The sequence below is a fragment of the Brienomyrus brachyistius genome, chromosome 4, assembly GCF_023856365.1.
Source record: "Brienomyrus brachyistius isolate T26 chromosome 4, BBRACH_0.4, whole genome shotgun sequence".
NCBI lineage: Eukaryota > Metazoa > Chordata > Actinopteri > Osteoglossiformes > Mormyridae > Brienomyrus > Brienomyrus brachyistius.
In genome coordinates this window covers 22,178,674-22,191,534 of record NC_064536.1, presented here as the reverse complement: position 1 = coordinate 22,191,534, position 12,861 = coordinate 22,178,674, and the positions used below count along the sequence as shown (strand labels likewise).

The following is a 12,861-nucleotide window of genomic DNA, read 5'->3' as shown; positions in this document are numbered from 1 at the left end:
CAGAGCAGCAGGACAAGCGCTATGAAGATGTCTGATGGAGCGGTAAGATTGCTAAAGGATGCCATGCATGGTGTGTGGTGTGAGAGCTAATGCCTATTAGCATGATCTGCTCATTGCTGTGCTGCAGTTCTCACACATTCAGCTCTACTAAGCCACACTTATCTGGCAGAGGACCAGACCAGACCGCAGTGGAAAATTCACAGACTCTTTGTAATGCAAAGGTTGACACAAAGCACCATCTCACAAATGAGATGTCCAAAGATACACTTACACTGAGGGTGGCTGTGTTTTCTCGGTTCCTGTTTCTGACCCGTACCATCTCTAAAGAGAAAAACAGTGGTAATTTACTGAAAACTGACTCACTTCAGTTTGTTATATATAGCAGTCAAATTGTAAAAATTAAGTTTTCAAAGCAGCCATCCTCACCGGATCTTTTCCTCAGTATCATGCTAACCATGACAACAGTGAACAGCAGCACTCCTACGATCCCCACAGAGAGCAGCAGTGTGGTGATACTGGGGAAATAAACATGATGGATTTCATGTTATCTGGGTTTCATCTCCCCAAGCTCTGCATATGAGTCACACCCAGCAAACATGTATATTTGTAGGGTATCAATCTAAAGATGGAGAGATAGAGCATGTTGCCGCACCCCCAACATGACAAACCACCTCAGGGATGAGAACCCAAGTGCAGCTGTGCGATACCTCAGCACCACACTAGTCTGAATGGTGAGATGGTGAGAAGTTTCTCAGGATCAGAAGTGCCAATCCTGCCACCAACCCCCAAATTTTCCCTGCTTTCAGGGCTGGATGGGGAATAACATCATACCCAAGAGGAGGTAACTGCAGGTTGTTGAATCTAACATGGTTGAAGTGAATAACTACCAGTGTTGAGGGAGCTACTTTTAAACGGGAACTTTTCAAGCTACTTATGATTTAAAGTAGCTAAGCTACAGCTAAGCTACTGTTTTAATATAGTAGTTAGCTATGCTACAAGCTACAGAGAAGAAGCAGCTAACTAAATCATAGCTGTTTCATCTGGTAATACTTAATATTTATGCACTAGGATACTGTTGGAGTTAGATTCCACCGAGCCCGCTGATGAGGAAAAGATGCACACGTGAGGCGAAGGATGGTTGTATGTCAGCTCTCTTTCCTTGCACAGATCACGATCCGGGAGCCACGCTCAGATGCACAAACAGTATATACCGAAGGAAGCGCAGCTCCCTGTTGTCTGTGTCTAGCATTTATACCCCGTTTAGGGCATCTACTGTTCTTGTTGGTACCTTTCCAGTTGCGTGACATACAACTATTGTTTTGAAATTGCTGGCGTTAGTACCCACACCCGTTCCCTTTTACCTTATCTTGTTATGTTGCACTTTGGCAGCGTCAGCGACCCCCTCCCTTGTTAGGCCCCGCAGGTCAAGCGTAAGAATAATGTCACCATGACCCTGCTAATGCACCTTCTGCTTTTCTAATTTTACTTGCACTATGAGAAGGGCCGAAGCCCCCATCTTCTTCCTGCCTGCGTTCCAGTTTGTTCCCATTTCTTAGTGTGACAAAGTTTAGCACAAAGCCTGGCCCCCCTTCAATACTCTGAAAGCATGATGGAAAAAAAATGTGGAATATGTTAAAAGTTGAAATAAATATCAATTTAATACCGTAATGTCAAATCACAATAAGCTTTCAAAGAAGTTTTTGTATTTGGTATAAACCAAGAGTACTTCACAATTGCTGTGTTAAAATTAGAATGGTTGATAATTAATAATCAAGTGTAGCGAGTGGTGTTGAATTACTGCCGAATGGTACCAAACAATAGTACTAATGGCCAGAAGGTGTTACACCCTGAGAAAGTTCGGTCGCTCTACACCCCCGGGGCCAAGGCACACTGGTCCATTTACCATAAGAGCAGAGAGACGTTGTTCCAAACACACAAATTTTATTAAAACTAAAGCCATAAAAATATTAGTCAGTCCATCAGAACACCATAAGCCTGAAGTACCACCCGGATACCAGCAGCCACTTCTGGCCGGACTAAAACTAGGTGCTGAAACGCAAGTCAGCATAGAAGATGCCAAAGGATTCATGCAATCACACAGGTGAAGGAAAGAACTACAAACCACAACTGTGATCACACAAAACCCAAAAAGGAAAAACACTGCAGTCTAAACGAAGAAAATCGTAGTACAATTAAAACAAAAGAAAACACAAACCTTTGAAAAGCGGGGGACCAATCAGCACCTCTAACACCCCATCTCACGCATATGGACGCACCCCCTCCCAGCCAAACAGTCCCCCAGCTAAGGACTCGCTGATGAGTCGACCGGCTACGGGCTGGACGAAGTACAAGACAAACCAGAAGCGCTCAAAGCGCGAAACAGTGCAAACGCCACTAAACAGCAGCAGTAAGGCAGAGCGGAGCCGCCGTAGACAGAGCAGCAGTCACCGCAGCACCACAACACACGGGACCCTCGAGAGAAACCCAGCCGTATTATTCCCAGCGTCAGGCGTCCTGTCGCAGCTTGGAACATTTACACCGTCCAGGGGCTAAACATGGGTGTAAGATGTCCCGACCACCAATCTGCGAACGAACGGAGAGTCCAACAATTTAAATGATCGCCGGGGTAACCCTTATAGTCTGAGCGCCCTCTCCTATTGGCTACTCACCCCCAGGACTTAATAGCGCACAAACCCCGTTTTCTCCTCCTGCTACAACAAGAAAGTCATTTTGATCATCTGTCCACAATCCAAAGTGCTCCGATGCATTTTAATGAAAATGTCAAAAATATTGTTTGCCATGAAGTATTTTCAGTCCTTTATTTTCAGTCCCATCCCCAGAGTATTCAAGTAAAAACACCAATCAGAAACACCCGGTAGCTGAAAATACCCGTCTTTGTAAAAAGAGAAAAATAATATAGGTCGTCATTGATTTACGATAACAATCGGTTCCGACTGATAGGAGGTAAGACAGCCTGTCTTTTTATATGCAAAGATTGTCATATTGTTTAATTGGTGTCTTTAATCTTTTTATCATTATTTTCATATTTTAATGAATTCATTATTTTTTTATTACAATTTAAGCTACTAAGATACAAACAGATAGGAATGTATACTGTACTATGAGCGCTGCGAACATTAGCCTGAGCACGAGGGGAAGGAATTAGTGTTAGTGATGTATCGGTCGCGAACGAAACGGCTCTCGGAGCCGGCTCTTTGAAGTGAACGATCTGAGCCGGCTCCCGCCTATGAGCCGGAGTCAGAGCCGCTTTTTTTCTTTCTTAATTTTTTTTTCAAGCCGCACGGATTGGTCAACCACAAGATGCATGTCTGCTCTGAGCAGGACGGGAGGGGCGGTGCTACAGGGTGCGTTCGACTTGGGGTTTGAAGTCTTAAGTCGTCTTGCTCTCGTGAGGTTTTTGTACCATGTGACATGGTGACGTTTTCCAGCGCAGGCTGAAGTCGGACAAAAAAATCTAACCATGATGTATTGCTTTAAGCCAGCGCTGCAAACGGCTGCGTGAAGTCGAACGCACCCATAGACAAATAAAGCAATCACAGTCACAGACAGAGAAACAGGAGGAAAGGAGACACGCGTGACAAAATGAGTGACTGCAGGAAACGGAGTAAATTTGGATACATTTCAATTACATTGATAAAACAAAAGGCAGAGTGTAGAGCGTGCAAGGTTAAAATCTCATATCGAACTCTACAAATAACCTGCATCGGCACATAAGAACTGTACATCCATCAGTGCAGTGGAAGAAAAAAGACAAGCAAGTGAACCTGCTACTAATGAAAGTGCCAGTTTCTCAATGTCTACACCGTCATCCAGTACAGCACCACAACCACCTAGACCTACAACCTAGAGCTCTATGAGACAGTTTGTGCAAAAAGCTACGACTCCAGTAAAACAGAAAACAACTGATGAGAAACTGGCTAAAATGATTGCATGTGATTTCCAACCATAGTAATTCATTTCACTAATAATTTGACATTATTTTTGGTAATAAATTCATTTAAGCACCAAATAAATCTGAAGAGCCACTTGGGAGCCGAAAAAGCCGGCTCTTTTAAGTGAGCTGAGCCATAAGAGCCGGCTCTCCTAAAAGAGCCGGAATTCCCATCACTAATGAGTGTCCTGCGCGGGTGTTCATACTGCTGACAGTCGGTGGGGGGGGGGGGGGGGGGGTTAACTGTCATGTACTCACACTGCGCAACAGTCGTGCTGCCAGGCATCTGTAGTCTTGGAACAGTCGTAATGTCAACCAGTCAAAAGTCACATAGGTCGTAAGTCGATGACGACCTGTAGTATTTTTTAATGATGTAGCGTTTCACCATATTCAGCGTTTCACCATACTGTAGCTATTTGTAAAAGAACCAGCAGTTACTGAAAAAGCTTCAGCATTTTGAAAGTAGCTGCAATACTGAAAAGCTACTGAAAGAAGTTCAGAACACTGATAACTACACAAAATGAATAAAAATGTTACATTCTTTGCAAGCAAGTAATCTCACCTTAAATCTGACTTGATGAAGCTCTGTCCAGTTATGTTGGGGGTCAAAGTGACACATGGATGGGTCAGCGGTGATGTCACCAGTTCTGTCTGTTGTGTAGTTGGAACATAAATTACTGTCAAGGACAATAAGAAAGACGACTGGATTAGTTCAATGTCAATGAAGACTGAATGTGGCACCAGCACCAAATGTAAATACACAAAGAGACACACAGTGCAGGGATGCATGTTAAACAGCCAGCGTCTGATTCACTACAGTCTGCTATTGGTCCAGATCTCAGTTGCTCAGCCTGCGTTCATGTTAGAGCTGCATATATTTTGATATCTGTCTGTGAGTGACAGCATTAAACTGTGGGTGTCTTTGCTTAACACTGTATGGAAAAACACCCTCTGACTTTATCACAGTCTGACAGGCAGAAGCACATGGTCACCATGGACTAATTTAGATAGACAGACAGACAGACAGATAGATAGATAGATAGATAGATAGATAGATAGATAGATAGATAGATAGATAGATAGATAGATAGATAGATAGATAGATAGATAGATAGATAGATGGATGGACAGATGGATAGATGGATAGATAGATAGATAGATAGATAGATAGATAGATAGATAGATAGATAGATAGATAGATAGATAGATAGATAGATAGATAGATAGATAGATAGATAGATAGATAGATAGAATTATGAAGTCAAGATAAAAGTATAGGGAAAAGTGATAAATAGCCATGTGATTTAGTGTGAATCACAGCCCAGGAACGGCTCTCTCCCTCTGTGTGCCTCAGGGTCAAACAGAAGCACCTTCAGGAACCGACATCTTACCTTCCCGGACTATCAGGGGCATAAAGGCATGATGGCTTTGTGCTGCAGACGCCTCCACAGCACACCAGTAATAGTCAAAGTCCTCCTCCTGCAGGTCCCTCATGGTCACATTAAACACCATTTGGTCACGGTCATCAGAGACTGACACTGTCCCTCTACTCTGTTCCCCGTCTGACTGTGCTATTCTGGAGCAGGAATCCCATTCATATCCTCTGCACAGGTATTTGGTTTTATCTTTGGAATTTTGGTCATAGTAACATGGGATGGTGACAGATCCTCCTCTCTGAGCAGAAACCCAAGTCTCAGTCCTCACACGCTGAGCATCTATGGTGAGAGAACATGAATGACGGAGCATCAGAAACATATAATAATACAGAATAAACATGCTGGTAAGTTATGACAGTAGAATCAGATAGGAACAGCCAAAGGAGATGAAACGTCCAGGTCAATAAATGGTTAACAGGCCTGAGTTTTATGCAGAGACTGGGGTCTGTTTACAACAGAGGCAAGGAATGTCAAAGAAAGATGTAGGAGATGATTTAAAACCTGATGAATTTCGCAGAAGATAGATAAATGCTTTTGCACCCTCATTATTAGGACCAATAAACTGAAGCTGGGTGAAATTACAATGACATTAATACGACAGAGATTATATTAGCTTACTTGGAGTAACCAGGAAGAAGAGACTGTCAGATATTTCCTTAGTCCCTCCTTCACCCACAGAACACCAATAATATCCCCAATCTGGCTGCTGCAGGTTCGTCATGGTAACTAGGAAGACTAAGTTATCGGGATCATCAGTGATGGTCCCCTTGGTCTGTGTTGCTTTAATAGCTGATGTGCAGGGGGGGCTATTTCCTGATTTACACCAGTATTTCTCACGGTTTTTATGCTCCTGACCATAGAAACACGGGATGGTGATGGATCCTCCCATTTGTCCTCTTAAATAACTGAAGGTCTTCAGGGTGGAACTTCTCTCTTTAGCTTGTAGGAAAACAAACAGTCCGTATTAGAATTATCATTGGAAAGTGTATGAATCACCCAGCTTCCATCTGCTTATCATACATACATCTGCACATGTACTATTGGGGGCCGTGTGTAAATGTCCAGGTATTCAGGCTCCTGTAGGAATATTTAAGATAAAAGAGGAGGCGTGAATCCTCCCGATGCAGCAGCCATCACCCCCAGCCAGGAGGCGTCAGGACGGCGTTTCATTGTAAAAACAGGCAGCACCAGTCTGTCATTATGTCACCTGCACATGCACCACATGCTGATTCACTTTCAATTGATTCTTTATTTTTTGTTCAATATTGTTCACACTGTCTTTGCACTTTGTCTTTATTGCCTTTTGTGTTTCTAGCTGTACACCTCATGTATCCCTCTACCGTTTTATCTTATTTTATCACATTTAGAAGGAAATATTTTTATATAATTGTTATGTTGCTCATAATGCAATTGATTTTTTGCAAGGTCCTGCAAATTAAGGTGCTTTTAAACAACATAGAAGAATAAACAACATACCTGTAGTAATCAAACTGTATTTTTCATCAGAGGTGGCCTTGTGTACCCCCAACTCATCCACAGCACACCAATAACTGCCTTCATCTGACTTCTGCAGGTTCCTCATGGTCACAATGAAGACTAAGTTATGGGGATCATCAGTGATGGTCACCCTGTTATTGCCCCGTGGGGCATCACTGTGTACCTCTGGGCTGCAGGATGACGCGTCTTTCCTTTTACACCAGGATTTCACACTGTTTTTATACTGCTGACCGTAAAAACACGGGATGCTGATGGATCCACCTGCTGATCTTTTTAATGTCGTTTGTTTGCTTCTTACAGGGACGACGGCTACAAGAAAAACAACTAACCTGTCAGTAACGTATCACAGTCTTTAGAAAACTAATTATATAGTTAGACACATAGATAACCGTGTGGCTACTGCCGGTTTCTAGAACCAAGCCTGTCTTCTCACTCTGCTTATGGACTGTTGTCTGCTTTTGGTAAACATTTTATCTTACATTGTTTCTGACTTTGGCCATTATTTGTCCTTTAATTCTTGGATTTCTGTTTTTTGCCTGTTAGGCCACATTATGATCTATTAAACTCACCGATTCTGCTCAGGAATCTCAGACAAGATGTTATCAGTTTACTGTATTTTACTTTTCTTCTTCACTATGAGACCATGCTAACATTTCATTTAGAATTGACATCCCTGTAATAGATAACTAAGATCTGCTGATACTGCAGGATCTGAATAATATTCCAGCTAATGACAAATAAAAGCTCACAGATAAGCCGATGTTGTACAATCTACATCTACACAGTCAGAATGCCTCTGCAGTCTAACATGCTCCTTTCTACAGTATCATACACATAATGCACTAACAGTGATAATGGAGCCGTGCTGAATATGAGTTGGTGACATGAGGAACGCTGCAGGGAAGAAGCTTCAGTCCCTCAGAATGTCAGTATACAAGCTTAGAAACAGCACTTAATAACAGTAACCTGCTGATCTGTATACATGACTGGGGGCTCCAGCTGTCCTGCAGTACAGCGGTTAATTCAAATCTATTCATTTTCATGCAGCACCTTCCACAACACCGTTTCCCAAGCACTTGACGAAAGAATGAATTCCAGAAGACAGTAGAGGAGAGTATTACATGTGAACACTGAGTGAAAATATACAAGTCAGCCAGAGGGATCCTAAATAAGCCATTTCAGTAACATAATCTGAAAGGAGAATGTCCACACTGGTAAACGTGGCCCACACTAGTCTGACATTGTAATACCAGATATTTTCCCATCAATTTCTGTTTGCAATCATAGTGGGTTTGCTGTTTCATGAACTAAATTGATAAATTTCAGCAAAATAAGCAAATTTGGTGGATTTACACTCTGATAACAGCTTTGTCTGTAGTTTACTCAGTTATGGTCAGTGGCTGAAAGCTTCATTTGCTCAGGATAATATGCCGTTATGTTACTTTCAAAGAACAACCTACTACAGAGAGTAATAATATATCAATACGAAACGAATACCTAATTTGCTCATCAAAGTGCAAGATTAACAAGAAAATACTTGCTTTTATCGTCTTTCTTTTAATCAGTTAAACAACCAGTGAACAAAATTGGAGGCTTTACCTGGTACCGCTATAAAAACGATGAAGAGGAGGAAGAGGAGAGGAGCCATGTCTGGGGTGTCGATTGTGGCCTTTAGCTGTATCTGTTTCTATCCATCTGTAATAAACTGACTGTCTGTCCTCATTCTGAATGTGTCAGTGCATTAAAGAGGGGGGCTGGCAGAGAGGGAAGGAACGACATCACACACAGACACACATACACACAGACACACACACAGATTTGTGATTATGTCTTTGTGGGGACTCTTCATTCATTTCTTTGGGAAACAATCTAATCCCAACATGACGACCTTAACCATAAGTAACCAAACAAATTTTTTTCAGGCATTTATAGCTTTTTTTATTACATTCACAGATCATTGTGGGGACCTGAAAAATTGCCCCAACAACATCAAAGAAACGGGTTTTATCACTTTGTGGGGGATATTTGGTCCTCCCAATGTAATGTAAACCTAATTAAGAGACACACACACACACACACACACACACACAAACAACGACACACACACAGGATTGTAATTACATTTTTGTGGGGACTCAATTATATGGAGAACATTTTAATTACATGACAACCTTAACCCTACCCAGCCCTATCCCTAACCTTAAGTAACGAAACAAAACACGAGACTTTTGGCATTTTTAGCAGTATTGTAACTTTTGGCAGTAAGAGATTTTGATCAAATTCAGTTTCCCCTTGTAGGGGATGAAAAAACGATCAGAATATGTCAGAATAACAGGCTTTTAATACAGTCTGGGCACATTTGGTCTCCACAGCATAACATGTCCATACCCCCCCCCCCTTCACACAGACACACACACACATAGACCGTGAATCAACGGCAACTATATTCAGTTTCTGTGCAGTTTCTGCATCTTTCATATGAGTCGTCATCAAGGCTCTGTAGAGCAGTGACAGACATCTTTGCTGTTATCTCTGCTCCTGTATACAAGACACCAGTGTTACATGCTAGTTAATAACTTTTATATCAGATTGATAAATATTTCTTAAAGTATGAAAGCCAGTCGTGACACAGGATCCAGAAACTACATCCCTGCAGAATCCCAAATCATCCTGATTTAATTTACTGTAACTAATTAGCTGGTTATGATGAAGCTGCAAATTTAGATGGAGGCATTTTCTAATCAGCTTTAGTTTGGCTAATTACTGTCGGCAGCACAGTTTACATTAGGAAGTTACTGGGGTGTCGGTATAAAAATGCTCCTGAAGGAGTTTATATGTCTCCCCTGGTCATTTTAACAATCCGCTGCTGTCAGGGTGACTTCAGTATCAAACTAAAGTCACAAACTGAACTTAAGACCTCAGAGAATAAGGTGAAGTGAGCTTTGCCCCAGTAGGGGGTTGTATACGATATGCTTCATCTTCATTAGTCTTATTAATACGACCAGATGTCCAAAGAGTTTGAGATGTTTATCTTTGAGTGAGGAATCACATGACTGTGGCAGAGAGGTGACAAAATGACACAGACACACGGCTTAAAAATAGCCTGTTTTATTACCACAAAACCATCTTAAGCTGCATCGCCTTCAGCAAAGCCTGCATACGCCCCTCTGTTCGGCTGTCGGCCACCTGCCTGCATTTCACTTCTGCTAAACTGTACAGAGAGCCGTGTTGGTAAGTGTGGGTCACCAGCTTCAAAGGGGGAATAAACTGCCAAAGCCAGCAGTGATAAAGTGTCAATCTTCACACCCTGCCTCAAGTGACACGTACATCAATACATCTGTTTGCAAGTAAACATGCTACAGATTTTCCATGACATACTTAGAGTGAATCTTTATTTTAAACATTAAAAAAAAGAAAATTCTGCAGTGACCAATGTACAATATCCTACAGCTGTGCCGGTCGAAGCTCTAGATGAATGTAGGAATATTTAGCTCAGGTAAATATTAATATCTCCACCACTATATACTGAAATTAATTACATTTTAATTAATTTTTATTTAATGATGATTATTAACTAATTGTTATGCCGAATGGTTGGTTCCGCCAAACTCAATTGTGAATTATTCCTAAGTAACACTACAACTAACATAAGACAGATTTACACTTAACATAAACAGCAAACACAAAGTAACTGGATAGAACTAAACAGAATGTACTGAAAATGCAGTGACCAGATCTGAATGTGTAATCTAAAAAGGGAAATACTGTTCTGCAAAGCAAGCACAGTCTGTGGAAACACAACCCTGAAGTCATATAGCAGGTTAGCAGAATAGCTTAGGTTGTTATAATAAAAGGAGGTGGCTTTACGTGGCTGCAGGGGGGGCAGTTGGTTGCAGAGGCTGATGAGCTGACGAGATGATGGCACTCAGGAAGGCGCAGCGTTTGGAGCGGTTGTTGGAGTGGAGCCCCTTGGATTCTCTCTCCTTGAGAAGCTTTAAGGTGAGAGGCTCTGTCTTGGTTGCAGTTCTCTGTTGGGTAGCAGGCCTTCACCAGCAGGCTTCAGGAGGGCTTCTCCCGGGCTGCTCTTCTCCTGGGGCTTCTCTTCTCCTCCCTCTGCGGGGCTGATGTTCTCCCCCCTCCTCTCTTCGGGCTCTCCTGGTTTTGTTCTGAGGTGCCAGGATTTATGGTCTAGAGTTCATGAATAGGGATGACCAGGAACCCAACACCTGAACCAATGGCTGGCCATCTAGTTGGTGGGCTTTTGGAGGGGTGTCTGTGACAATCTTTTTGGGATTTATGACCAGACTGATTCCACTTTATGATTTTCCATGAGTTTGACACCAAACATGCCATACCAGCCTGGCGATTCACACCTCATACCATCTGTATTAATTAACAATTACTAATATTATGTATGTTACTGACTCACGTCAGTATACGGTATAGGTGTTGGGTTGCACCTCAACAGATGTTGCACTTTGGGTAAATTGTGCAGACATTACATGTCATATTCACATTCTAACAGCAGATCTTACTCTTAGATAGGCGTGGCCGTTGGTCTGTGGTCATACCAATTTACATTGCACATCTGGGAACAACATATTTTGCTTGGTGTGGATTATCCCAGTTGATCTGCTCTCCAGAATGGATAATGTACCTTAATTCAGTTCTGTTAATGCAGCATAATAGAGCACAAAGAGCTTGCTAACAGACCACAAAGATCAGATAAGGGCCACTGAGGAATGTGAGAAGGGCGGGGCTGTTAAACAAAGAAAGAAGAACCTCTGATAGTTAGGAGACACTGAGATGCAGGGCTAGCTACTGTATACATATATATTTATCCATATTTATATAAGTGTTCAAGTGGGAGGAGTAAAATAGGTGATACACCGTGAACATGGTTATAAGGGAGACACACAAAACACTAACATGGTCTAAGGACACACAAACACAACCTGGATATCGAGACTATAGTAGTAATGAATAAATCCACATACAGGTTATACAAAAGCCGAACGTAAAAGAAACTTTCTTCATGGTGTTGGGTGAGTCGGTGGTTTGTAGGGCAGGATGGAAAGGGTGGGGGGGGGGCTTGCGTGCCAAGATGAAACACCCCTGTCATTCAGGTCCATTCTGCTGTCTGTAGGTCCCTAAGTCTTTGGGCCATAAAAGTTGAAGTGCTTGCCTCCCTTGTTATCTGTGTGTTTGTGTGTGTGTGTGCATGTGTGTGTGTGTGTGTGTGTGTGCGGTCACTGACCCCCCTTTTGTGCCTAGGCCAGCGAGTACCTCTCGTACTATACCAGGATCAGCCTTGTCTCAGGCCACCTGGAATCTAAGCTCTGTCCGATATGCATGTGTGATCCTACACAAACTTCAAACTTTATCACCATATGTTACTTTTTCCGGTTTTGTACATGATCCCCGTGCTGAGTGAGGGGGGAGGGGGAGGAGGAGGAGGGGGAGGGGTGATGCTGGCAATTAGCTAAGCTGGTGTCCCATCAGAAGATGGTGCACAAGGCAGCCCCCTTTGTCCCCTAATGTATTGACCGGCACCATCCAACAGTGACAAGAGCATTATAAACAGGTAAAAGGAAGAAATTATAACCATCAGAACAACAGAAGTGTTCAAAGAGGAAGATTTTGCTCGTGTCACTTCTTCCTCCTCACCGATGCAAACTTGGGTTAATTACATCTTCTGCTCCCGCTTGTCTTTGCAGCCTGACAAAAGACACATTTATCTGGCTGAGCGGCAGGGGGCGCTGTGACACAGTGAGCACCATGTTACCTCACTTCCTGTCTGCGTGTGTCATTTCCTCTCTCTCTCTTTCCCCCCAAGGACCTGCAGCTTAGCTGTCTGCTCTCTCCACATTCCCTGCTGTGTCTGTGTGTGTCTCTGGGTCCCTGTCCATCCCCTGCCCTCTGCTCATGCTGTGGTGAAAAAGTGAGCTTATTTTCACTGATATTGTAACTGAATAT

At 42.6% G+C, this 12,861-nt stretch overlaps 2 protein-coding genes across 17 annotated transcripts in view; both read right to left on the bottom strand.

Annotated features, from left to right (window-relative positions):
* LOC125739831 (polymeric immunoglobulin receptor-like) overlaps window positions 1-12,861 on the bottom strand; it is a 61,376-nt gene that overhangs the window by 10,872 nt on the left and 37,643 nt on the right. The window lies entirely within an intron of this gene.
* The window catches only part of LOC125739832 (CMRF35-like molecule 1), a 70,314-nt gene that overhangs the window by 31,406 nt on the left and 26,047 nt on the right, over window positions 1-12,861 (bottom strand). For 3 of the 15 annotated variants that reach the window (XM_049010326.1, XM_049010329.1, XM_049010335.1), the window contains exons 5-6: window positions 427-515; window positions 272-321 (exon numbers count right to left, since the gene is read on the bottom strand). The exons of 5 other annotated variants lie outside the window; for them this stretch is intronic. In XM_049010326.1, coding sequence (XP_048866283.1) covers window positions 272-321; window positions 427-515 — 139 coding nt within the window. Of the gene's footprint in view, window positions 1-271; window positions 322-426; window positions 516-4,514; window positions 4,630-5,343; window positions 5,668-6,006; window positions 6,328-6,711; window positions 6,783-6,864; window positions 7,195-8,484; window positions 8,696-12,861 lie in introns of those variants that run through there. 7 more of the 15 variants (XM_049010314.1, XM_049010321.1, XM_049010325.1 and 4 more) reach the window with 5 other exon arrangements.